Raw genomic sequence first — 27,255 nt, 5'->3', positions numbered from 1 at the left:
ACACTATTGTAAGCATTGCAGCTCAGATGGGAAAGGATCCCGGCAGTCAGGAGCCAAGGAATACTGCAAAGTCACTGTAAGCTATCAGTTTACAGCTCTGCTCCAGGGAAAGGTTTCCCCAATGCAAGTGTAACAACTCTGCTCCAGCAAGGGAAGGTTTCCCACAGAAGTTGCTACAACTCTACTCCAGAGAAGTGTTACAGCTCTGCTCAGGTCCCCTGGTGCATAACAACTCTGCTTTGCTTGGGGAAAGTTTCCCCAGTAAAAATGTAAAAGTTTTCCTAGTTACCATTCTGCCCCACTCCAGCTCCAGTTCCGGATCCAGCTAAAGTTGTTACAGCTGGGCTCCACTCTCGCAAAAATGTCACATCAGACAACAAACCTCGGTCAAGAGATTTGCTGGGAAGAACCTAGGAGGCTGGCTGTCTCAGGTGAGAAACAGCAGCAAACTGAACAGGGCTTGTATATGGTTTCTCTCATGGGGAGGCGGGCAGAGCTTTTCAGGGTGGTTTGGGATTGGTGGATTTTTGTAGTCTGATTCTGGGGCAAGATCAGGGATTGGTGGGAATTCAAACCCTGGTCCAGAGGTCAAGTCAGGGGCAGGGTGCTTTGCTAGTGGTTAAGTCATGCTGATCACCTCAGCTTTTCCTGAATGCAGCCCACTTTTATGTTGGTGCCCAATGGGTATCTTATTCCTAGGCTTTTAGCACATTCCAGAAATTTGTGTTCTGCTTGCTCATCTCTTTCCCTGGGGATGGGTGACTCTTTATGCCCAGGAAGTCTAGGTTTTCTTTATGTTAACAAAACACCAGCACCATGCCTAACAGGTGGTAGGTGTCACATAACTGTTTACAGAAATAACATGCTGGAGAAGGTGAACAGGCAAAGTGACCTTCCACGTAGCAACTGAAGACATGCCTTAATTTCCCCAGTGGAAGTTGCGGGGAGACAGGGAGATGATGGTGATCTCTGGGTAGCAGCCTAACACATGCCACAGCTTTCCCCACCCCCTCTGTATTCTGAGCAGCCAACGCCCCCTCACTTTTCAACTTGATCCTCCCTCTCTCCCTCTACTCGCCTCCTGATAATGAATGTGTATGTGGTCAGGTGTGTGCAAGTACCTGTGCAGGTATGGGAATGCGAAGACAGATTCACCTCGGATGCTCCTCAGGAGTCAGTCATCTTTTTTATTTATTTATTTATTGGCTATTGAGCCCCAGGGATCTGGCTATCTCCACCTCCCTTGTGCAGGGATTACAAGTGCAAGCCACTTAGTCACAGTTTAATTCTCAATAATTTTCTGTCCTCTCCACATGACTTACGGGCACCATTAGGAAAATAATTAAGTAAAGCATCTGCTTCGGTTCACAGTTTATCGACAATAGAAGGAACACAGCTAAGGTGTCGGCTCAGGTCCTTGCAAGAATTTGGCTTTGTTGTCTCCTCCTGCTGTGTCCCTGCTCTTCAGTCCTCCACTTGTGCAGACAGGGCAGGTTGGTCATAGACACTTCCCTGCTATCCCCTTCCGAGGCTAAATCCCTAAGATTTCAGGATTTTTCAGGAAACAAGTGACGAATCACTTGTTTTCCTCCTCCTCCTCTAGTGAATAATTTGTTTTTTAAAAATATTTTTTATTATTTTATAAGCAACGTGTACTCTTTAGAAAATAGGTCTGTGACAGTTAGCATTAATTTTCTACTTGACAGACTAGAATCCCAGGCAAATAGATGGTCCTTTGGTATTCTGTGTATGTGTGTGTATATGTGTGCATGTGTGTGTGTTGCGGGGGGGGGGGTATCATGATTAGGATTGCTGACGTGGGAAGACTCATCTTCATTGTGGGCAGGACCATTTTCTGGATAGGGGATCTGGGCTGTGTATATAATGTAGAAAGTGAGCTGAACAGTACCTTGACTTCATCTCTGTTTCCTGACTGTGGATGATGTGATCAGCTGCTTCAAGCTCAGGCTTCCTTGACTTCTCGACCATGATGAATACTTTCTAGAGCTGTGAACTAAAATATACCCCTTTTCCCTCAAGTTGCTTTTGTCAGGGCATTTTATCATTTTATCAAGCCTGGCAGTGGTGGCACACACCTTTAACCTCAGCACTCCGGAGACAGAGACAGGTAGATCTCTTTGAGTTCAAGGCCAGCCTGGTCTACAGAGCAAGTTCTATGACAGGCTCCAAAGCTACAAAGAAACCCTGTCTCAAAAACAAAAAACAAAACAAAAAACAAAAACAAAAAAACAAAACAAAACAAAACAAAAAAAACACAAAAAGATAAAAAATAAAAGAAAGAAAATAAGAAAAAGTCCTGTTAAAACTCTATAAGAAGCCAGGTATTGGTGGTGCACACCTTTGGGAAGCAGGGCCAGGTGGATCAGTCCAGGACAGTCAGGGCTACACAGAGAATCCCTGTCTTGAAAAAACATACAAACGATCAAAACCAAAACCAAAACCAAAACAAACAAAAAGCACAGTAAGGAACCTCCATGTGACCCGGCCATACTATTTTCTTATGAATGAGGGTTTTTTCCCTTTATTCTAAACAACATTTGTGATTTTTTAGAATTCCTCTAGAACTAAGGATATTAACCAGAAATGCCATATCTGTATCTGCTTTGTATGTGAATGTATGCATTTGAGATAGCTTCTCACCGTTTTGCCTAGGCTGGTCTGGAACTCCTGTGCTCACTCAGGCAATCCTCACTCAGGCAATCCCACTACCTCAGCCTGCCTGAAGCTGGAACTGTAGGCGTGTGCCACACCCAGCAGCCTGTCTATGAATTCTTGGGAAAACCACTGATGTGCTATGTTTAGCTCTTCTCATTGGAACTCAGATTTCTGTCTTGAGTGGCAGGAGTCGTTCCTTGTACTCAGAAGTTCCTGGACACAAGTGTGGGACTCAGGGCTCCTCTCTTGCAGGCATTCTCTTAAAAGTCTTTGGAAAAGCAAACACTTTTAGTGTCTGTGAAGTCCAGTTTTCTAGAGAGCCTTGCCTTACACCGAATTTCAAGACCAGTGGTTCTCAACCTTCGTAATGCTGGGACCCTTTAATACAGTCCCTCATGTTGTGGTGAGCCCAAAACATGCAATCATTTTTGTTGCTACTTTATAATTTTGTTACTGTTATGAATCATGACACAAATATTATTTTGGAGGTAGAGGTTTATCAAGGGAATCACACACAGGTTGAGAACACTGCACAGGAACCATTTGTTTCCTTTCCTGTCCTGTGTAGCTAGAACCTGCAAAGTGTGGCTCCTTAGCATGCCTGCACTGCGTGTCCTTGATTGGCTGGAGGTGGCGTCTCCCAGACTCCTAGGGGCAGGTGCCTCAAGTTGATCAATTACCAGGCTGGTCCCAAGGCACTCGCCGTTCAGAGCAAAGTCATTTTTTATTGTAATGAAAATTTAAAAGGCAGTTACATTAGTTACACATATACCCAGTGACTTTAATACCTGTTAGTCATACAGAACGCTCAAGAAATACAAATGATTTACCCACGGCACAGTTCACATCCATAAGAAGAAAGGCTAAATGAGAGATGAATAAGTGCTTGCTGTCCACGGTAGCCTGATTGTGAATTTCCTCTTTAAGGACATAGATGGTTAGACAAAGCAGACTGCTGGGCCCCGCGTGGCCTGTGCACGGCCATTTTGCTACAGCCAATATCCACAAGGCTGTGCAGGTTGCCTCAACAAACCCAGCTTGGGGCACAAGGCATGGCATGTCACACGTGAAAGTGTGCTCATCTTCAAAGTTGTCTCAGATTCTAGGCAATGGAGGAAGCGAGCAGCCAGGTAGCTGGTGACGCCTCAGTATATGGAATGTGGCCAAGTTACTCAGCTATATATTTTTGAGATTGGTCTCATGATGTCACCCAGGTAGATCTTGAACTCCTAAGCTCACGACCTTTCTTGCTTCAGTTTCCCCGGTGGTGGCACTTCAGGTGAGCATCAGCTTGGCAGGGTAGGGTAGTCTGGCAAGTTAGGACATAGCAACCCATGGTCACTTACAGAGAGGATTGCAATTTAGCCTTGTTACTGTTGGTTAGCAAATGACTTGTTTTTGCTTGTATGATAGGCCATAGCCATCTCAAAGCAGGTGAGCTCACATTGGGGAGTGGCAGCGTATATAAACTGTGTCACATACCCAAGAAAAGCCCCAACTTCCCTCCAGAGGCAGTAAATAAAACAAACCCACAGCTCCTACACCTCTTAACTTACAAGCTAAAGGCCATGGCTTTAGCCATCCCTGAAAAGGATTATCCACTCCTGAACTTAGCTTTGGGCCTTTTTCTCTTTTCTAACTTATGCTCACCACCTGAGGCCAGCTCCAGGCTGCTGGGGACAGAAGGTGCACCAGACAGCGTACATAGGAGACCTACTTGGGATTCTGAGGCTGGGGTGAACCTCAGGCTGTGTTGTTATTCTCCGTGGAAGGGCTCAAGCTGTCTGAGGACCTCTGGGGCCAGAGTTTGTCAGGGACAGGGATCACCAAGGGCATTCTGCTGAGTGAAGTAGAGATTGCAGGTGAATCCTGAAAAACCCTGGTACGCCCTGGATGGCAGGCAAAGCTGAGGTTGGAATGCACAGGCGGTCTCTGGGGCCTTTAATCCACATGTTCATTCTGCTCTCATAGGTCCTGGAACCTATGGATTCTCAGCATCCCAGGAGCCAGCAAGACAGGGCTGGTCTAAGAGCTTAGCCTCCACGTTTCTGAAAGAGCCGCAGAGGGCCCCAGGGCCTGGGTAGGCCTCCGTGGCTTCTCTCACACTTGGGCATTAGTGGGCTGATCCACAGCACATGGGATGGGGGAGGAGCCGCGGGACCTGAAATTGGGGTGGAGTCTGAAGCTCTGTCAAACCTGACTGACACAGGGACTCTGGTGTCAGAGATAAGCAGGCAGAAGTTTCTAGCGGTTAGCTTGTAGTTCCACCGTAAGATCACTGTAAGAATGTGCCCAGAGCTGGGTCCCCGGCTTCCAAGGCCTGTCTGTGTCCCTTCTGAGATACTCCTGGCTCTTCCGTCTGCTGAGAACCAAGGCTCAAGGGGCTCAGAGCACCCTTCCTTACCCACAATGTGGCCCCATCTTCCTCAGTTACTGAGCAGAAGGTGTCAGGGACACTAAGAGGTGTAACCCTGTACAGAGGGCCAGGGTTGACTTCCTGGAGGTGTTAGGCAGGAAACAGCTCAGCTCTGCTACAGAGCAGGGAGAATGCAGTGACCTCTGTGGAATCAGGACACTGGCCCTCAGGCCTAGGAAGGGAAGAGTGAGAGCTCTCATAGGCTGCAAGGAGGAAGGGCTAAAAGCTTGACGCGGAGACCGTCTGTAAAAGGGTCAGAGGACCCAAGAACTGACTTACAGAGTGAACAGCACCCAAGCCCTGACTCCTGGGGACAGTGCTGGAGGGTTGGCCATCATCCCAGCTCCCAGGCCCCTGTCAAGCTCCCCTTTGAAATGCAGCTGACTTGGGACAGCTTCTTCCATTCACTGGCCACACACGCCAACACACCACAGCACATCCACCAAGTCACAACTTTGATTCTCGCTGTACAAAACACACCCGGCCCCAGGCCATCCAGGACAGCATGTGGAAGGAGTCTCAAGGCCCAGTGCTCCTGGCTCCAGCACAGGAAGTGGAGGTTACTGCCTATCAGCCCGACCTGAAGCCCCTAGGCAGCAGCTGTGAAAAAGCAGAAAGAAACCCAGCCTCTGCACCAGGCAGACCTGCTGGTGCTACAGCCGTTGCGGATGCCAAGCAAACTTGGTGGGTGCAAACTGTCCATGAGGAGATTATTCACAATGGAATTTAAGGACCCTGGAGGCCCCCTTCCGAGCACACAGATAAAGTACAATAAATACAAAGATCCCAAACCCAAAAGCCAGGCCTGTGGGTTAGAGCCAGATAGATGATGCCATGTCCAGGGAGACGGGAAGTCAGGGTGGCGTCTGGGGACTCTGCAGCAGGGCAAGCTGGGTGGGTAGGGGCGGTCCCTTTGGACATTGGCATCTATGCCATGACAAGAACAGAGTCTGGGCAGTAGGAGCCTGGCTTTGCCTGAAGCTACTCAGAGAACGGAGGGAACATGCCCAGGTCAGCAAAGTCCTCGATGTTATAGTTGCCAGTCCCCTGCGTCGGGTCCCCCGGCATAGGCAGCATGTCCTGGAGAGGAGAAGAACAGAAAGCCCCAACGGTCAGCAGCCTCACCCGGAGCCTGCCCTTGTCCCGGAGTCCAGCCCTGTCACTGATCCCCTTGGCCATCTCTCTAGTGAGCAAGTGTTCCTTTGCATATCTTGGTATCCAAGATCAAATAATTTTGGACTTCAGAGATCCTCAATACCTGAACCCCCTTGGGAGCTGCTCTCCTGGGGGGGTGGTAACGCTGAAGGTAAACACTGCCAGGTCATAGCCTTTATTCTAAAGCTAAGCCCACCGGTGGAAAGAGCCCATCTGGGCAAGCAAGGCCTAGAGCAGTAAGACAGACTGAACAGTTATGTGACTGTCAACCAAGCAGGAGTCTGAGCAGGTAGGACCTGGGTGCAGGGGCCTGTCAGGGTTGCTGGTGCCATCCCTGAGTGAAAGGTTGGTTACTTTACCTAGTCCTAGTTGGCGAGACCTTAGGCTACCTGTCCTGAAAACACCGGGGGGGTTTCAGTTCCTTAGGGCAAAAGTTCCACTGGGCTTTTGTCCAATTCCTAGCCCATAGAATAACGGCGGGAAAAGAATTCTGCGGTCAAACGTGCTTGGGAAACAAAACATGCTTTCCTACTGTCTAGAGACCCAGTCCTCGCTGGTATCATAAAGGCTCTGGTAAATCCCGCAAGAAGGAAACAGAATAACTTGCTTTAACGGGTGTCTCACAAAATTACTGACCAAGAATTCTTTCTGGCAGCATGACCTTGAAGAGACACACTGTTAAGAAATTGTGCCTTTTAGGGTCGCTGTGTGAGATGAACAGTGGGTGAGGGCTGGTCTTTACAACGGGAAGAAAGGAAGTCAAAGGGAGGCCTGGGAAAGGCACCTCCCTGTACTGGGAAGGGGGTACGACCCTGTGGATCTGAGTGACACCTAGATCTAGATCTGGGTCTGTGAAGATGACACGACGAGGTGGGAGTGAAATGTGTGTGTGTGTGTGTGTGTGTATGAATGGGACATTGAACCTTGAGCAGGAAGAGTGTGGCCTGAGCCTCCTACAATTTGGCTCTTGCCTGGAGCCTTGCTGCACCGGGCAGGCAGCACTCTGGGAGCCCCACAGAAGAGTCTGGGCAGCTGCTAGGAGGCTGGGTGGGCAGTCCCAACTCTGAGGGGAGAAACCTGGGAGGCTGAGCCCTGTGTGATTAGCATCCTCATGGCCTTGTCATCAGCACGGTGAGGTTGGTCTGTGCTGGGAATTGAGAACAGCAAGGCATGTCTCCAGTAGCGGCAGTGTGGAAGCAGCCTGGGACCCTTAGCCGGTATACAACCAGGTCTAGAGAGCTGAGCATTGCTCCAGCCGCCATGGGCTGAGGGTCTGGGGAAGGGAGTCCCGTCTCCTAGTTGCCATAGTGGAGAGGAGATAGACTGAAGCAGTCTAGCCCATAGGGATCTGCAGCTCTTGGAGGTTGTACATACTGCCATGGTGAGCATCGAGGTCCTCTAGCCCTTAAAGGGGCATGGACCCTGCTCCAGAGTCCTACCGTCTTTGGCTCCATACATCCCTCCTGGGCAACTTTGGGGTGCGGTTCAGGAGGCAGCCTCCCCTCTGTGGGTATATCTGAAAGGCTGAAGGCCTGTCTGCATCTTCTGTGTACCCGCAGGCTTTGACCGGGCAGTGGAGGACCTTCTACTTGTGGGCTTCCCATATTACAGGCTGGGCGGGATCTCTTGCTGGCTACCGGGTAGGGCAGGCAGAGGTGCAGAGAGGGGCATAAGGAAGCAGAGAAGGCGCAGGTACCTACACCTACGAGAAGGCGCTGCTCGCTGGATTTACCTGGAACACTTCAGTCTGGCCAGGCTGCTGGTGGGAGTGCTGCTCACCGCTCTGCTGTCCGTGGTGCTGGCTCTGCCACTGAGACCAGACCTCCGAGGGCCGGCCCTGGAATTGCCCGCCACTCTGTCCACTCTCAGCTGAAACATCCAATGGACACGACACTGACTGTCATATTCTGTCACCTTCCCCCTCCTACTGCCACTCGAGGGCTCCATACTCCTGACAGGCACGTCACACCCAAACAGGCTTTTTTTTTTCCTGGCTTCCTCCTTTCTCTGACAGAATTAGCTGAGTGGAGAAGAATCAAGGAAGCACTGTGAAATGTGAACGGTTGGCCAGGAAAAGGAGCTTCTGCTAGAATGTGCCTGTCAGGTGACCTGAGCTCCAATCCTCAGAGCCCTCTATGCCTGTGACTGCTCATGGCGGCCTCGAAACAGAAAATAGAAGGAACGAGAATTTTGTCTAAACTATTTTGGCAAATATATATATATATATATATATATACACACACACACACACATATATACACACGTATATTAAAAAGAATAGAGTGTATGTGTGTGTACGCATGTGCACGCGTGTGCATGCCCATTCGCACACATGTGAAATGTGCATGTAAAATACAAAAGACAAGATCAGGTGTCAATCCTTATCCTTGCAGCAGCCACCTCCTCTCATGGCCTGCAGACAGGGCTTCCTTTTCACTTCCGGTTTCTCCCAGATTGAGTTCATCACAGGGTCTTCTGCTCAGTCCCTGCTCCGGCCATGGCTTATCTCACTACAGTGCCCCTCCTGTAAGCCCACCGTCCCTACTGTGTTCTGAGTCCCCCTGCCATCCACTCCCATATCCACAGGGCTCTGTCACCACCCTCCTGGGACAGAGACACTGCCTACAGATGGCAGAGGGATCCTCGAATGGCTTCTTTCTGCTCCTATGGCCTTACGTCTCTCTCCATATCTTGGTAACCCTACCCTCTGATCCCATTCCCTTGGCAGAACTTAGATATCACATTCTGTCACGTTCCTGGTCTTCATGCCCTCGTGTTCTTTCCTTTTTGAATAAATCGAATTTATTGGCATGTGCACGTATGGTGTGTGTGCAGTGCACACGTGGAGGTCAGTACGTAACTTTTGGGAGTCAGTGTTCACCTTCCACAGTGGGCTAAAGCAATCGGCAAACTCAGGTCACTGGGCTTGTACAGCAAACACTTGGACCCACTGGGTCAGCTCACTGACTCTACCACTTGCCCCCTTGACTGGCCTTGCTCCTGCATTTTCTTGGTCATCTCATGGTCTTATGGAAATGTGAGCCCAGGGTCTAGTTTCAGTTTGCCCGCAGCACTTGCACCCCCTTTTACACAGTGTCCTTCACATTATACTGACACCCTAGGTGGAGTAACTAAGGCCTGGGTGTGCCAGGTTGCTCTGAGATGGTACTTGGAATAGAGATAGCTTTAGTAAGCTCTTAAAAAAGGGAGTGAAGACATAGGAAGGAGGGGAGAAGGAGGGCAAGGAGACAGGAGGAAAGAAGAGATAAAGGAAGGCGGGAAAAGAGAGGAGAGGAAGTGAGGAAGGGGTTGCGGAGGGGGAGTAAGACAGGAGAATGTGGACATGCTGTGTTAGTCCTCTTTGCATCTGAAGCCTCCAGATGACACACGATGCATGATGAAGTTTCCTCAGCTGTACCTCAGGGATAATCAGAGGTAGCCTGAGGAGAAGCTGGAGAGGCCCGGAGATGATTAGCTGATTATTCATACCTGGGGGCACGTGGTTCTATTAATTACAGACAATATATTTCAAGATAAAATTTTTTTAGCCCTCTGAGACAGTAAATGCTGTTAAATATTTGCAACAAGGAAAAGAATCAATTAATGATGCTGCTTTGGGAATGAAACGGAACGCTGAAGGACGGAAATGACAGTGTTCTGAAGAGACGAGAGCTGCGTACAACATGGTAAGCTTGTCCTGGGGACATTATTTCAGTTCATTTCCAAATCTAAAAGGTGAGTTTATTATCCATGTTTCTTCAGATAAGGAAGCTGAGGGCTCGATGATATCAACAGATCTGTCCTGTTCATTTATTATATAAACCTGGAGGCTGAACTTAGATCCTCCTGACACGGAGCCTGCTTGTATCCATCGGATAAATACAGCTTCAGTCTAAACCATCAGATAGTATGGGAATTGGCTTCATCTGCTGAGGGTGGCAAAGGGTTCAGAGGTCAACACAGCTACAGCTCTTCTGAGGGGAACACAGGCTACCATGGGGCGTAAGAACAGGTCCCACCTAAATCAGTTTTCCTGGAGAAAGCCAGTGTGACCAGAATGAAGAGTAAGCGTGCCAGCCTAGGGAAGGAGACTAAAGAGGCCGCTAGAGGTGTTTTTGTCGATCTAAAACGGGACTAGTAACTCCTCTAACTACAAAATAAGCATGACCTTCAGCATGGCCTCTCCTGGCTGAGGTAGCATTGTGGGGCCTTCTTCTAAACTCCACCATCCCGCTTTGTGAATGGTCAGCATGTGGTCTGTTCCCAAGGGACACAAAGAACTCCTTTCTGGAATAGCCAGTGGTCACCAAATGTCATGAGCTGGGTTCCAGTCATACTGCCGTGATATCCAGCTGCTGCTGGCCCTGGATAAATGGGCCAGCGTCCTGCTAGGCAAGGTGTCTATAGCACTACACCTCCCATCTGAGGCAGCCGGGTGAACTTGCAGACCCCTAGGGCAGGCTCTGGTCCTGCAGGATGGAGGCAAGGCTGATACCTTGCATCTTGTTAGTTGAAACTTAATGATACACTTCATTCTGGTTTACCACCATTTTTCCTGGGAGGCTGCACTGACTAGAAATTGCCTTGGGATTCCTGTGAAGTCAGAACGTGCTGCGCTGTGGGGTTTAGCGGAATGGTTCTTAGAGAAGGGAACCGCTGGCCCTTCTCATTCTCACAGACAGCAGGATGCAGGCGGATAAACAGACGGGGAGACTGATAAACATCCTTCGTAAGCAGACATTCCGCCCTAACGGGGATTAGCCCAGCCCCTCAGCGGTGTGAAAGCTGAGGACTCCTGCTGGGTAAAATGAACTTGTTTTGATGGAGGCAGCTGCTTCCTACCTACCTACCTCCTGAGCCGGCAGACAAGGACCTTGGGCTTTTCAGTCCTCTGGCAGGGAGCTCACCTTTCAACATTGTTTAGTAGGGTCAGGTATGTGCATAATTTCTCCAAATTTGTAGGCTAACACAGCTGAGATTTGGGGCAATGTTAGGGGAGGGAAAGGCAGGCTTGCATCCTATTTCTCAGTGGAAGATACTTCAGATGTTTTTGGAATGATAAATTCCATTCTTCTCCAGCCTCCACTCAACCCAGACCGGGTGGGGCACGTGGTGGGGGCGGGGAAGGGAATTCCCGGTGCCTTCCAAAAGAGGCTTGTCCAGGGGGCACTGGTGTCTTCTGCTGTGGCCTGATTTGATCTGGTGTCACCTGTCTAGACTTGTGTCATCATGATTGAATAGCTGGAACTTCCTCAGCCTAAAATTGAAAAGCAGATGCAAAAGGCAAGACATGGACATGCTGGGGCTTGCTAAGCCACTGTCTCTGGAAGTATGCTGCTGTGAAATTCAGGCCACATATAAGCAATGTGGAGCAAGGGAGGGAGGGGATTCCCTGCTTGCTTCGCCATCTTGAACTATACTCTCTGTGGGTTTCTACAAGAAACACTGTACATCAATGACCAGATTGAGACAGAGCAATTAACCAATTTGGGTACTAACGTTGTACACTCCCTGATAGTCACCAATTTGTTTTATCTTAGCTCTAAATCCAGCCTTCATTGCCCAGCTTTGAGATACTGAACTGGTCCCAGTTTCTGCTGTGCAAGTGGGTGCAGAGATGTACCAAGACCAGGTAACATGATAAACACCCTGAATTTCTGGGTTGCTGCCTAGTAGGTATGCACTACCAGAGTAAACACCTGGGTCACTGAATCCCAGCTTGTCTGTCTGTCTGTATGTCTGTCTGTCTTCATTCTCTCACTCTCCTAGTCATATTTCCAGGAACAAGCAGTAAAGGACTTGGCACAAACTGGGCCTATCAAGAGCCTGGCCAGGTGATGAGGAAAGCAGACTCTTTTGAGGACTATGCTAAAGAGATGGGAGGAATAATTATCCCCTCAGTGAAATAATGGAGTCACACCCTCTAGATGCCTGGCTTAGATATTTACGGTTAAGCATGCCTGACTTTCCAAGTTCTAACTCAAGAACCTTCCTCTTTGAATACCATCTAAATCCCTAAACGTGCTTGAGCCAATGCTCTGAACTTCCTCAGTGTTCCTCCTGAGACCTTGCTTGCAGGCCTCCACTGCTGACCTTAACTCAAAGGCAGGAATTTCTCCCTTTTCCATCTCCCTCCTCTGGAGACATGCCAGGATTTTTACCATTTGTCTGCGTTGTTGTTTTTCTCTAAAATTCCGGCCGAGAAGGAAGCTTGAGAATCATTTTATTAGAATTTTAGAGACCTTCTCGGTCTTTTAAAATTTTTTATATAAATATATAATAATTTTACAAAGGGGACTAAGAAAGCACAAAAGGAAACTTAGGTTCTCTGGTGACATGGTGTGACCACAAACAGACTTTAAAGCCATTCCTCTGGGGACAAGATAGATGACCATATTCCAGGACTCACGTAAGCTCATTCTGGTGGCCAAACACCCAGTGGTTACCCATGGTTTAGATTCCTGGTGGGAAGATTTGACCTCAAGGCTTCTCTTCCCATCCTTTGAAACCTGCCTTCATAGGAAAAGTAAATCTCTCCTTCCTTCCTCTCCCAGACTCTATCCCTCGAGGATAAGGACCAGACATGAAGGGTACAAGTAACGTCTTTCCCGTGTGTCTGTGGCCAATGGTCTAATGACATTAAGTTTAACTCCCCTTTTCTCCCTGGGCGGCAGGACTATTCATTTGCATCACCACTGCCAGTCCCTAGGAGCCAGAGAGGCTGTGGATGGAAAGGAAGAGAGAAATAAATCAAGTAGACTAGCAGAATTGGCCCACAGACCCCGGACCAAAACAGAGGGTATTAACACTACCTTTGACCAGCGGGGTGTATGATCCCAAAGTTCCCAAGTAGTTGCTTTTTTTTTTTTTTTTTTTTTTTTTTTTTTTTTTAAACTGGATATAGTTGCCACATAAAGGCTGAAGGGACTTTAAATCTAAATTAACTGTTTTAAACAAGATGCTTTCTGAGGATCTTCAGTGTTTGCCAACTCGGGACATGACAGAGCCTCTGGTCGCAGGCCACCCCATCCATCCTCATGTGGCGCTAGGACCTCCATGTTATTATAGAATATTTCCTCCCTCCCAGCTCTCATGTGCTACCAAAGTAGCAACTCAGAAGCATGCTGAACACAAGCCCCCTCCCTCCCAGGTCTTTCATGGGCTTTTGCTCCATCAGCAGCTATAAAACCAAGGACCTAAAACTATGGGAAATCAAAATAAGGCCCAGGTGACATGTTTTGGTGTTCCTGGTTAAAATCAGATTTCTTTGTGGCAAGGCATGAACTACCCCACTTTGAAATGAGACCATAATATTGTCTACTCTGTTTTGCCTATATCTTTCTTCTGTGCATGCAACTCCATGCCAATGTACAAGATCGGTCGTATGTTCGTGATTACATGTCACTCACTCTTATTTCACATGTTCCCCTGTTTCCTGCCACACCCCTGCTAACCAAATTCAGGTGCTTTTTAAATTGAGGGGAAAAAATGGGGATAAAATTTGATTTCTACCAATCAAGACAACTTGTAGTCGCGACCCTCCCTGGCTGGGAAATCGTCCGTGCTGACTTAGGTATCCCCAGAAACAGGGAAAGCATACTACCCCAGTTCTCAACTCTTGGGCTTTGGTTTTAAGCACCCAAAATAATTCATGCTTTACAGAATATCAAAGAATTTATATGGAGGCCAATAAGACCATGCATTGGCATAGCTGCCAACTGGGACTTATCCCGGGAGACAGCTACCCATCCTTGTCCACCCCTAGTCTATGCGATGCACCGATCCCATGAGGACTCGTGTCCTGTGATGAATGAGCATGTACTAGCATGGGACCCGGTGTGTGATCAGCCAAGTTGTGAGCCAACCACAGCCATGTGACCACTGAAGCGGCGGTGCCCATGTGGTTGCTTAGCACCCCAATGCAGCTAGGGCCCTTGATTACATACCCCCAAACTTTTCTCTAACAAGGCATTTATTTACACACCCCAGAACCCCCTCCCCATTCTTTCTTCTTTTCACTTTCCTGGATGCCTGCCAGGATCATGAAAGACTCAGACACGGCACCATCGCAGTTCTTTCCCCGGCTTTCCTAGCACCCAGGATAAATTCCTTAGAGACCCAACCCTGTCCAGATGCCTCCTGAGTGTAGAAAGATGGTTATAAGGTACCTAACTCTGTCCCCAGCAGGGTCTTAATGGCCGCCACCTTTAAGTTCTGCTCTCACTCCTGGTGTCTCCAAGGTTACTTTATTTTCTCCTCTCTCTACAGAGGAAAATCTGTGGTGGTACAGGAATTTGGACGAGAGGAAGAATGAGATGAGAGCGGTGGCAGAGCCTCTGTTCGAAAACTAAATGTCCAACTCCATAGCTGGGAAATACAATGCGAGCCAGGCTTGGATTCTATGCTCTTTCTCTCAGGATTCCTGTGCTGCCAACCCTGTAGCACGACACAGCAACTATCCTCAGCTCCTCTCTGTTAGCTTACTACAGAGTCTTTTTCCTGTGGGTATGGAGATAATTCCTGAGGCAGAAAGAAATTCCCTTGAGTGTTATATCCAAGGTGGGAGAGACTCTGGCTGCTTACACTTTTAACCTTGAATGGCAATTTAACAGAGAAAAAAAAAAAAAAGGCCAAAGCCTTTCATATAAGCAGGCCTCTTCTCTGAACCTACTAACCCACCAGTTCAAGTTTGCTTTCCTGTCTGCCAGCCCCCTTCCTCCTTTCCTCCTTTTTTCTGTCCCTCCTTCTATCTTCCTTGTAAAGAAACCTTATTGTTTTCTTTTTCTGTTTTTCTTCCTGAGACAGGGTTTGGAGACTGTCCTGGAACTAATTTGTAGACTGCCTTGAACTCACAGAGATCCTCCTGCCTCTGCCTTCCTAATGCTGGGATTAAAGGCATGCGCCACCACCACCCCGCTAAAGAAGCCATCTTCCACAAAGGTAAAAGAAAAACTCCAGAGATGTTCCCAGCAGGAACTTACATCCAACATTTATGACTTACTCCCAAGAGAGACAATGAGGTATTTGGTTTAAATCTCAATAGCATTTGGGACACAGATCTGTCCCCGATCCTTTGGGGACTATGCTCAGACATACTTAAGAATGGTGGAGGTATCAGAGGACGGGAAGGAAGCTGCTCCTGATGGACTTATCTGTGTCTGTTTAGGACCAGCATAGGGAACTTTTCTCCAGTTCCCAAGGACTACACTTGCTTTGACGCAGCCTGAGAACTAAGGCAAGGTTAAACCTGGGCATCTGAAAAGAGGGGGCTACACCCCATTTCCCCTGTAATGCTGCAAGGTGCCGCTGTCAGCACCCCAATGAGTCCCAGGGTTATATGTGTGTGGTGCCCACAGGCCTACAGGCCCACAGGCAGAGTGGTATCTTTCATCCACAGGCAGGATTGAGCCGGGCGTTCACTGAAATATGCATGCTGTTTTAACTGTTTCATCTGTATTTAATAATTGATGAAACTGACCATTAATGGAGACTGCTCTATTTCTTCTCTCCTTTCCCCTGCACCCCCTGAGGTTGACAGTGAACCTCTCCCCCAGGTCCTCTTTCTAATTATACTCTCTCTTCTGACCTTGACCAAGGTTGCCCCACCCCCAGTAGGACCCCACTTCTTGACGTCCTGGCCAGTGGAGGCTGAGGCCTCCATTAGCAGGGATTCACAGCCACCTTCTCAAGGTAGCATTCTCCACACGCCGCTGATGGCTCCGGGGGGGGGGTTGGGGGGGGTGGGGAGGGTCTCTGCTGCCTCCAGTTGGGCTCCTTCCCTGGTCATCCTCACAGCCAGGCTCTCAGACATGCTATTCCTGCATCCTGCTCCACAGCAATTCTCTCTCTCCTCTCTCTCTCTCTCTCTCTCTCTCTCTCTCTCTCTCTCTCTCTCCTCTCTCTCTCTGTCTCTCTCTCTCATTGTTTTTATTGAGCTATATATTTTTTCTCCCCTCCCCTCCCTTCCCTTCCTTTTCTTCCCCTCTCCCATGGTCCCCAATCCTCAGTCTTATGGGCCACTTTCCCATAAGATCGACAGGTGAGCCACTTACACGGAAGCTCTGAACTTGACAAGTAAAATTGGGAGGTTTGGGCTTGGCTTCCTGCTCACTTGAGGGTGATGGGTCTGCAAAGAAAATCCCTGCGTACCTCGCTCTTGGATGTCACCCAGCAACCATGAGGGATCAGGCAGGGCCACCCCTTCTGTGGAGTGTGACCCCGGCCCTGGGAGAGATGCTAGTGTGTATCAAACACACCAAGAGCAACTGGCAGAAGTGCCTGAGACGGAGGCAGAAGACACAGCCACAGCCACAACACCTTTAGCAGCCTGAGCCTTTCTCACAGAGCAAGGAAACATTCACAGGACAGATGACATGAAGTTGTTAGGATCTAGAATCACCCAGGAGACAAACCTCAGGGTGTGTGTGTGGGGGGGAGTTTAGAGGTTGGATTGATTGAGTTTGGAAGATTCATCCTCAAGAGAGGTACCACTATCCATGGGCTGGGGAAATAAAAATAAATACGAAGGAAATACTAGATACGCAGTAAAGAGTGAGCTGGGCACCAGCACTGGTCTCCAGATGCCCAGCAGCAGCGACAGTGTGACCCTTCCCCTGTGATGATGGACGGACCCTCAAATTATGAGCCAAGGTAAACCATGCTGCCCTGCAGTGACCTCCGCCAGGTATCTTGTCTCAGAATGAGAGGAACATAGCATACACCTTGCAGTATTAAAAAAAAGGAACTTTCTGGGTTTGCTGACCCAGCCAGCCATCCCTGGCTTCTCTGGGTTTCTGAATGGAGAATGGAAAACAGTTTACTTCTGGGATATGAAAGTCTCTGCCTTGGGTCACGTAGGGTTAAACTAGCAACTGAGTCACATCATAACACAGGGAAGAAAAGATACCATTTTTGCCTTGCAATAGCCATGCTGAACCACAGTGTCAAGGTGTATACTTCCAACACTTAGGACACCCAAGGCCCTCTTGATTGTAGCCAGAAAGGAGAGGAGCTGGGGCACTTCAGGGGCCCTGCCCCACATCCTGAGAGCTTAGGGCCCTGCCCTATACTCTGGAAGAAGCCCCAGTTCATTTCCTGGACACAGGATGCTCAGAACACGAGTTCTTTCCTTCGTTCCCCACCTACCGAACCCCGGAGTCCTGTTGGCCAGACTGGGGTAGGCGTTTCCACTCGGCGAGGAGGCCGCTGGACTGGAGAGAGGACTGTAAGAAGAAGGGTCAGCAGGGTAGGGGTGGCCCGATCCAATCCCGAAGGCAGATGACTGCGTCTTGCTGGGCTGGGGTAGGATTTGTTCTGGTTAGGACAGAAAGAGGCAGGACCAACCCGCCTCCCATGAGCCCCACCCTTGAGGTCCCTTCAGGAACAGCAGGCCCTGGTTCCCTTCACTGGCCTGGGATAAGCTCTGTGTGTGTCTGCCAGCCAGCATCCTAGCCCTGGAGACTTGGGGTGGAGCTGGTTAACATTACCTTGAGGACTACAATGGCCTGGCTTCTCCAAGTTCAGCTTATGGAGTCCCCTCACCTGAATAAGACCTATCATTCTGGAACCTTCCAGGGAACTAGGTTGGGTATTAATAGGCCCTCTTGGCATAGTAGTTATCAGAGCTCCAAAGTGATGGGGGGCTTTTTTTTTTTTTTCTGGAGAAGCTTTGAGTGGCTGATTTCTTCTTACTCTCTCTCTCTCTCTCTCTCTCTCTAGTTTTATTGATTTTATTGAGCTGTACCTCTTTCTCTGCTCCCCTCCCTGCTCTCCCCTCCCCTTCAACCCTCTCCCAAGGTCCCCACAATCCCAATTTACTCAGGAGATCTTGTCTTTTTCTACTTCCCATGTCGATTAGATCTATGTATGTCTCTCTTAGGGTCCTTGTTGTTGTCTCGGTTCTCTGGGATTGTGATTAGTAGGCTGATTTTCTTTCTTGCTCTCTTTCTTAAGAGAATGTTGTGAGAAGGGGTGTTGATCAGAAATCATTGGGGACCCAGCTCTCAAAGTGCTCCACGGGATGGCAGGGACTCACGAGGAACTGGCTGTTCGAGCTGGGAGCACTGACCTACCCTCAGAGTTGGGACCCCAAATAGCAGATGGTATGTGTTCTGTCACTCTGGGCACCCAGGGTCATGCCTCATAGGCATTCATACCTGCCCTGGGAAGGGTGGACGGCTGCCTGTCCACGCCACCTGGCTTTGGTTCAGCTGCCGGGAGATCTGGGATATGTTCTGGCCCGTAGAGGAGGAGGACTGGATGTCATTCACTCCAGGCACATGGACCACGGAAGAGCTAGGAGAAGGAGATACATTTATTTCCAGAAAATGGCCGGCTTTCCTGAGTCTCTGTCAAAAGATTCTGCACCTGCTCTCCTTCCTCCTTGTACACTGCCCAGGGGTCCTTGCCGGTTTCTATTCTCAGCCTCCTTCTCCCCCAGGGTCTGTCAGCTTTTGGATTTTCCTACCACTGTCTTTCACTGCTCACCCCCAGATCTCTATAAAAGATTTCATTCCAAGAAGAGACACGAGTCTTAGAACACAAATCAGACTCCCGGCTGCCTGCTCTGTGCTCTGGTTAATTTGTCCCTTTGGGGCCCGGAGGAAGCTTCCAGACTCTGAACATAGGCAGCAGGCTGTCAGTTTCAATACTGAGACAAACCTGGGAATGGAAGGCCGCTGCAAGGGGCTCAGTCAGGCATGCAGCTGTGGGCTTACCTCTTTGGCCCTCAGGAGACCTAACTTGCTGCACCTTTACTGGGCACCTGTGGTATGGATCACAGTGCTTAACTCTCTGTGCGCCTGGAGAGGATGCTCTGACACCATCCTCACTATATCGCCAGGTCCTTCTCCCAGGAGTGTTTTGGGCGATGCTGACGGTAAGCCCATTGAAAATGGAAAAGTCTGGAGGGAGACTTATACTGCTCCTGGCCCTACCTGGATCTGTGCTGGGGGCCTGTGAATGTACTGAGTGAGGTGGGCTGTGCCTAATTTTAAGTTTTTAGGTGGGTAAGAGAGTTACAGACTACAGGTTTAACAATTGTATTCTAGCCTTTTCCTGTTTTCTCCGACTCCTTGCAGATTGGAAAGCAAGTTTGCCTGTTCAAACATCACGTCTGTCTTTCTAGCTGGGTTGACCTCACAACACACTAGCTCTTTCCCACTTCCCCCAGGATGTTTCAGTTCAGAGGGTATTTTCTTTTTGCTTTTTTGTTTGTTTGTTTGTTTGTTTGTTGTTTGAGACAGGATCTTTCTTACTAAGTGGCTTTGGCTGTCCTGGAACTCACAGAGATCCACCTGCCTCTGCCAAAAGGCATTTTTAGCCCAAGTGCTGGCATAAAGGATGTGTGCCACTATGCCCTGTGGAGGGTATTTTCTTTACTTTTCATTTGGTTTCCTTTTAAAAAATCAGTTATATTAATTATACAAAGTATAATTAATACCGGCCGTGAATTCATGGCAATTTTCTGCCTCAGACTTCTGAGTGCTGGGTTTATAGATGACGCAATCATGCCTAGCTCCCAAGTAATGGATCTTACCATGGTACTATCATATATACATATTTCCTCTGCAGCTCCCTTTCTATCAAAGGACATTTTCTTGTTCTTGTTCCGTGTGGTGCTCCTCCAATACATGTCTCAGCCTGTACAGCCCTCCCTGGGATGCTAAGGAGGAACAGCTGCCTGGGCTTTTTGGGACCAAGCACTGGCCTTTGTGCCCAGCCTCCCTAGGGCCTCTGGTCATACCTGCTGCTGCTGCTGTAGGAAGTCTGTTCTTAGAACAGCAAGGAAGGGAGATTCCTATCCCGTTGTGGCCAGTGTAGTTTCTGGGCACTGAATTTGCATGCCCAACCCTGGTCCCTGCAGGGTCCCTGAAGCCCTGCTCAGAATCAGGCCAAGCTCAACTGGGAGGTAGGGAAAACGCCAGTTTGCTGGGTCTGGGGTATGCTTCCAGGGATCTTAGAGGTAGCTGGTGGGGCATAGGAGAATGTCTTCCCTGAGGATTGCTGGTCTGTCCTTTGGTAAAAATCCTGGGTTCACGCTTGCATTTCCTAGAAGAAACTCGAGGCCGGCTTGGTCCTCAGTGGTGATGTCAAGCTTCCTCAGTCAGCTGCAGCATGCCCTGATGCTAAGCTAGGCACCCTGCTTGGCTTGGTGCCTTGAATGGCCCTTGCGGCTGAGGCTCAGCTACGACAGACCATCTTTTCTCCTTGCACTCGGTCATGGGCTCAGCAAAATCAGAGAAAAGGGCAGTTCTGGTTACTTTCTCAATAGCCCTACCTGGATCTTGGCAACAGACTCCTCCCCTCCCAGGGTCATAGAGAGGCTGATACCTTTGGTGTCTGAGAGTCACTGACACTGGTGCTTATAGAGGGACTGACCAACAGAGCCAGCAGTCCAGAGTCTCCATCCTGGCTCCACCCCACAGCACAGCAATGACCAGTCCCTATTCAGCTCGCAGAACCAAGGCTGACACCCAGGCTTTCCTTCCTGCCATTCCCCTCCCTGGCACCTACCTGAAGGCCTTGCCCGAGTGCCCGGCAGGGAATGGACTTCCTTGGGAGTAGATCTGCTGGCTGCCTGATGCCGAAGCTGAGCTCATCATCTTCTTCTCCGCTAGGAAAACCATAGGAGTTGCAGGTGAAGGTTCCCACGCCCTTGTGCTGCGTGCCATGCAGGGGCACGGGAACTTAGGAGGTCCACAAAGGATGGCCTCCTCACCTTCACCCTTGCATGTCCCCTCTGAGGTGGTCTCTCCTAACTCCTAGGGTGGCCCATTCGCCTGAAGACAAGCCATTGGGAGTGGGGAAGGCACTACTGTATTCAGTATTTCCAATTTCATGGGTGGGGGGGGGGGGAGAGCACACAATAGGGAATGGGCGAAGATGAGAGGACACCCTAGGTAACCTCAGCTGCTTGACCTTGGACCTCAGCTCTGCCCTTTGTGTTACAACTACCACCTGGGATGCTCTTTGGACTTGCCCCTGCCTCAGTTTCTCCACCTGAAAGAAGAAGATAACTGCAGTCTATGGCACAGGATGGTGGTGGGGATTCTGTGTGTTAACACAGGTCAGATGTTTGCTGAGGGCAGTGCCGGGAAACCAGAAACAGCTTACATGTTTGCTTCCATTTTTACAGATGAAAAAACGGAGGCCCTGCCTGTCCCAGGTCACGGGACACCAAGGAAGGACCCAACTTGAATCCCAGTCCAGGGCCCCTTCCCCGACCTGATCAGCAGGGCTGACTGGCCAGGACAGCTGGATGGCATTGCCTGACTTTCCACCAGGGGCTCAGGTAACACTCAGACCAGGCTAGGCTGAGTCACCAAGACCACTGCTCTGCCAGAGAGGTGTAAGTCTGCTCAAGCATGTCACCTGCAGGGACAGGCTGAGAGGATTGGGCTCAGGCCACAACCAGGCTGTCTAGAGCTCTCATGGGAAGAAAGGGGCTCTCGGTGGTGATGTGAGAAGCAGGAATGGATGTGGCCTCTAGACAGCCAAGTGTCAACCAGAGAGCACCCCTCCCTTGGCTCCATGATGCATAATCTGAGGCCCTAGAGCAGCAGTTCTCAACCTGGGGGTCTTGACCCCCACAGGGTTTATCAGATAGTTACATTACATTCAATATCTGATATCCTGCATATCAGGTACTTACATTATGATCCATAACAGTAGCAAATTCAGTTACAAAGTAGCAACGAATTTTCCTATGGGGGGCACCACAACATGAGGAACGGTATTAAAGGGTCACAGTATTAGGAAGGTTGAGAACCACTGGGCTAGAGCATCATGATGCTGACATGTCCCAATCATATCGTCACTCTCAAGGCACCAAGAGGAAGGACACCCAGCTTGGATGCATGACAGTGACGATTCAGCATGTGTGCCCTCCCTGAGCCCAGCTTCCTGGGTGGCTGTGAGTAGCAATGGGAGGTAGGTGATTAAGCTCATGGCCCTGAGGCTAGGAGATCACACAGGAGCCAAATATCCTACTACCATCTCTGTGTGGGGCTCTAAAGCATGCCATTGTTAGTCTGGAACCATGGGGCATTCTGAAGGGGCAGGAGCTCAATCTGCAGCCTAATCACAGGGCCTTAAGGGTGGGGCAGGAAGAGCAAGACTTGAATGGGGAGGGGAGAGAGAGCTGAAATGGACAGGGTAAAAAGACTCAGGCCACCCTCTTCTATAAACTGTTCACAGAGGCTGGAGGGGTAGCTCAGTGGTAGAGCTCTTGCCTAACATTCTCCAGCACCACACAAAACAAGCGACAGACAGACAGACAGACAAATCAGCTACCACTGTACACAGCACGACTTTAAGCAAGCTACTTTTTTCTCATGTGCTTTGGTGGTGAACAGTGGACACATTGTTCTATGCTCTGGGACTTTGGTAGGGTACAGTACTTATACATGTACCAATATATGTTTATAGGTGTATATGTACACATATAGTCATACACATGTGCATATTAACACATGTGTTATTAATATATATCACTTAATAATATATAAACATTAATATGTCACATATTAAATAATATATTAATGTATATATATATTATTTAGTCTTCTAAATCTTTCTGTTTTATTATTTTCATTGACCTGATTTGTTAAAAATGAGGAAAGGCTTTCTGAGTTCTACTTACTTTGTTTTTTTAAAATTAGTTTCTTCCTGTGTTTGTGATTATTTTGGCCTTTCTGTATTTCAAAGTTCATGAGATTTATAGTCAGTTCAGGCTCTATGTCCTCTGCCCACAGGGACATTCTGAAGTCTTTCTCTAGCTATGCTGTACTTCCCCACTGGATTTGAAAGCATCTTCATCTCTCGCCCCCGAGGGCTTAGTAGTTCATCTCATTTTGTTTTGATTATGCTGGATTGTGACAGCATATTAATGGGGGTTACTCATTTGTGGTCCTTGAATATTATCTTGACTTATCATTTTCGATATTCATGTTTTCTTGGCATCTTACTTTATTTTCCTTCTGAAATTTTGGTGATTTTTTCCTAAGTTTCTTTTCTAATTGAGAGTCAAAACAACCATTTTTTCCTCTAAGTTGTTTTCTTGGGTATTTGGTTACAGTGGTGAAGTCTAGTGACTAAGGCATTGTGTAATGGATTAGACTTTGTGTGCTCTGACCTTTTACATTTTAGAGATGAGATGCTGTGGCCTGAGGTTGAGTGTCACAGGTGATCAGGAAGGAAGAGGCAAGGACAGGAATACAGAGACTCTGTCCTGACTCTTGTACAGGCTTCTTCCTATGTCCTATGGCAGTCACACAAAAGTCGCCTTTCCTGCCCTTATTTTTAGGGTGGCTATCTCCAGATGGTCTGAATGCAACTGTAACCCTGCAGCCTCATGGTGTAGCACTTACACGTACTGATGCCCGCAAACATCTCAGCGAAACGAGGGTCTCTTTCTTGGGAGAAGATGGCATCTGCCTTTTCCACAGACTTCCCCGCTTCGTGAACACTGGCAGGTAGGTTGGGTACAGGGACCTGTGGGCACATAAAACACAATGGCAATCCACACATAAGGCACAGAGTGTACTTTCCTAGAGTCACATGCTGTCCCCTGTTTAGTCCCTTTGCGTGGAAGGGTTAGTGTTCAAGACTTGACTATTTTTGTAAAGTTGGTAGCTTATCCCTGAAGATTAAGGGCACCTGGGTTGGGAAGTGTGAATTAGGGGTTACAGGAGGAACGCCAGAGTCACGGGGACTTTCTCAGTGGTAAATGAAAAAGAGCCAACCTACTATAAACATCAGGAAGATAGCCTAAAGGTTAATTTGGGAATGAGTTAGGTACTGACCCATGTCAGTTTCTCTGATGGCCAGCTGTCAGAAGCAGGACCAGAGACAGGAGGAGAGAAGAGGGACAAGAGAAGGAAAGGAGAGACACGGCGTATGACAGGAAGAGAAACATTAAAGCAAAACAGGTGTGGGAGCAGAGGTGAGAGAGATACTAGAAAGCCAGAGAAGCCAAGTCCAGAGCCTGCTCTTGCTGGCTTCTGCACCTGTGAGACAGGCCCACGCCGGAATTTCCCTCTGTCCCCTAAAGATACTCAATGTTGGCAGACCACGGCTCACCACCTGCTCTCTCTCTCTCCCGACTTTCTGCTCCGTGCGGCTCACTTCCGGAAGGAAGAGCCACAGTGGGCACCAGGGACTGAAAACACTATTAGTACCCCGGAGATGGGACGGAACAGAGTGCCTTGGGATATAGGGAGCGAGTTTAGCTTTAGTTTAGTTTCAATTCTCCGAGGGCCAAACAGAGAAGAGCTTCCCAGAAATTCACCTGAGATAAGTCGTACGACGAGAGCCCGTCTCGCTGGTGTACCTCCAGTTCTGCCTGCTGCTGCTGAAGCTGCCTGTGAAAGAGTAAGTCAGGGCAGTGTGAGGGAACCAGAAGCTGAGAGGCAACGGGGCTGGGACAGAAATCTCACTCCTCAAAGTCAGCACGTAGCTCATGCTCAACAGATCCCTAAAAGGCTTTCCACTTCTATTTTATTTCAACCCCTGCATCTCAGACTTAGACATCTCCATGAGCTGTTAAAATGGTAAGGTGAAGAGTGTGTGGGTGTGGGCATGCGCGTGTGTGTTCTGTGTGTGTGTGCGCACGTGTAGAAACCAGAGGCTGGCATCAGGAGTCCTCCTCAGTTGGTTCCCACCTTACCCTTTGAGGCAGGATCCTTCGCTGAGCCCAGAGCCCATCAATTGGCTAGACTGGCTGGCCAGTGAGCTCCAGGCACCTATCTATTGGCCCCAGCAGCTCCAGGGTTACAATGAGCTGTTTACACGGATGCTGGGGATCCAAACTCAGGCTCTCATGCTTGTCCTGTGCTTTGTCCACTGAGCCATCTCCTCAGCCTTCAAATATTTTGGGGACAGGGTCGTGCTATGCACCCTGGCCTGGCCTGGAAGTCTTGATCCTCCTGCTTCAGGGTTTTCACTTCTAGGAGAACAGAGAGGCGCCCTCACGCCTGGCTCAGACAGTAGGCTTCATCTAATGACTTTTGTTTCATGCAAGGTAAAAAATACAGTATTAAAATTGTTTCAAAGGAAAATTCAGGAAAGCAGTTGCTTCAGCACTTAGCAAAGCCGCTGGTTGTAGTGTGCACACTTGGCCATCGGGGCACATGTCTTCTTCTTCATCCAGCCTCGCACCGGATTCTCATGGGGGTTATTTTATCCACATGCTAAAGTCGAGAAGCTGGAGCTGAAGGCTCAGGGTAGGTCAGAGATGTTCAGCTACAGCAGAGCAGGGTCTGAATTCAGGATTGATTCGAGGTGGTTGCCTCCTCCTACTCTGAGGCTCCTCCCACTCTTCCAGGCTCCTCCTGCTCTGCCAGGCTGTCATGTTGGGGTGCTGGGAAACACCCAGCACCTTCAAGTTTTAAAGTAGGGAGACAGGATTGCTTTCAGGGAACAGCGAAGCCCATAACTCAGATGCTACAAACAAGGTAGAGAGCAAAAAACTCAGTTCTGGAGACCCCAGGGAAGAGGCTCTGTTGGAGAAACTGTTGAGCAGCTGCTACGGAATCAATCTGAGATGTCCATTCAGTGAACTAGGCTAAGGCAAAGCAAACCCCCATAATCAAGACCAGTTCTGATGATTCATTCAGAAACCCCCAGATTCTTGCTCTGGTCGAGCTGAGTGCCAGGGGAGGACAGAGGAAAAGACTGGGGTTCTAAGGGAGTGAAGGATTTGCCATCTCAGGATGGTTCAAGAGCCTAGGAGCAAAGGCAAGGATGGGACTAGAAGCCTGTGATGTCCCCCAGGCAGTGGAAGCTCATCATCAGAGTGGAGCACCAAGAGTAATTTTCAAAACAAATCGAGATTTCAAAAAATTTAAAAAGAGGGTTAGGATGCAACAGAGTTGGTAGACCACTTGCCTCGCATGCATGAAACCGCGGGTTTAATTCCCAGTGCCACACACAGGCAGTTCTGGAGACCCATGCCTGTAATCCCAGAATCTGCAGGAGAATCAGCAGTTCAAGGCCAGTCCGGGCAACAGGAGACCCTTTCAGTTTTTTAAAAAGAATCAATATAATCTTAACTATAAAAGAAGCATCACTGCCCTTCCTTGTTCTTACTCCATTATCGACTTTGTTTCCTGTTCCCTGTATCTCGGGGAAGTATGATGGCTCACTGGCAGGCTGCTAATATCAGAACGGAAGACAGATCACCAGTACTCGGCCAACACTTTACATCTTTACGGTATAAGACAATCAATTATCAGATAGAGGAGATGAGGCTCGGCCAGTTTAAGTGGTGTTCCCAGATAGAACGTGGCACAGAAGGGACTCTAATTCAGTTCGGCAGGGCTGTGGACCTTGTACTTTCTCCTCTGCCTAGTCTGGAATAAACACCCTCCATGTCCCAGGGCTCCTGAGGGGACTCTGGACACCTGGCTTTGACTCGATCTGGATAGGGAATGATATGGCCCTGTATCATTTCAGAGAAAGTGCCCCTTGGCCTTGTGGGTTGGCTCGACAGCAGCCCGATGAAGGTGACCGTCCCCTGAGAGGCCACCAAGGCCTCTACAGGGGCAGAGAAGGACATGGGCTAGGGTCCCAGGCAGCACCTGCAGCTCTAGTTTTCATGGTCCCCTCCAAGGGTAAGGAAAGGCAGGGACCAAGACACTGCCTAGGTTCGGAGCCTGTGACGGGAAGAGCCTCAGCCCCTCACTGACCGGCAGTTGTTGCCTGGTTTGCAGAAAGACAGCTCCAGCAGGGAAGACAAAAGAGGACGGTGTCTTGGCTCCTAGCACACACTCAAGGCTGCCTCCTGGCCCTGCTCCTTAGGCTCTAGGGTTAGTTTATATTCTAACTCCTTCAGAGATTGCATACAATCCATTCTCCATCTACTACCAAGCAGGTAACTGCTACAGAAGGAGCCGAGTATGTGTGATCATTGGCTAGCTGAACCTTGGGCCTAGTAGGACTTTAAGAACCCGTGTTCATACTCACATAGCTGTGTATACCTGCACACATGCATAGATTCATGCACACAT

The 27,255-nt window shown here is 49.0% G+C and overlaps 1 protein-coding gene across 9 annotated transcripts in view; it reads right to left on the bottom strand.

The window, feature by feature from the left end:
• Positions 1 to 3,381: 3,381 nt before the first annotated feature.
• Positions 3,382 to 27,255, bottom strand: part of Arnt2 (aryl hydrocarbon receptor nuclear translocator 2) — a 216,378-nt gene continuing 192,504 nt past the window's right edge. For 7 of the 9 annotated variants that reach the window (XM_057755958.1, XM_057755952.1, XM_057755951.1 and 4 more), the window contains exons 13-19: positions 24,537 to 24,609; positions 23,617 to 23,740; positions 20,762 to 20,861; positions 18,403 to 18,541; positions 17,393 to 17,543; positions 7,980 to 8,116; positions 3,382 to 6,172 (exon numbers count right to left, since the gene is read on the bottom strand). In XM_057755958.1, coding sequence (XP_057611941.1) covers positions 6,074 to 6,172; positions 7,980 to 8,116; positions 17,393 to 17,543; positions 18,403 to 18,541; positions 20,762 to 20,861; positions 23,617 to 23,740; positions 24,537 to 24,609 — 823 coding nt within the window. In that variant the 3' untranslated portion in view covers positions 3,382 to 6,073. Of the gene's footprint in view, positions 6,173 to 7,947; positions 8,117 to 17,392; positions 17,544 to 18,402; positions 18,542 to 20,761; positions 20,862 to 23,616; positions 23,741 to 24,536; positions 24,610 to 27,255 lie in introns of all 9 variants that reach the window. The other 2 variants (XM_057755960.1, XM_057755959.1) reach the window with 1 other exon arrangement.

Source organism: Chionomys nivalis, chromosome 23, assembly GCF_950005125.1.
Source record: "Chionomys nivalis chromosome 23, mChiNiv1.1, whole genome shotgun sequence".
NCBI classification, from domain to species: domain Eukaryota; kingdom Metazoa; phylum Chordata; class Mammalia; order Rodentia; family Cricetidae; genus Chionomys; species Chionomys nivalis.
The sequence above is the reverse complement of the archived record's forward strand: the minus strand, read 5'-3'. Positions and strand labels throughout refer to the sequence as shown.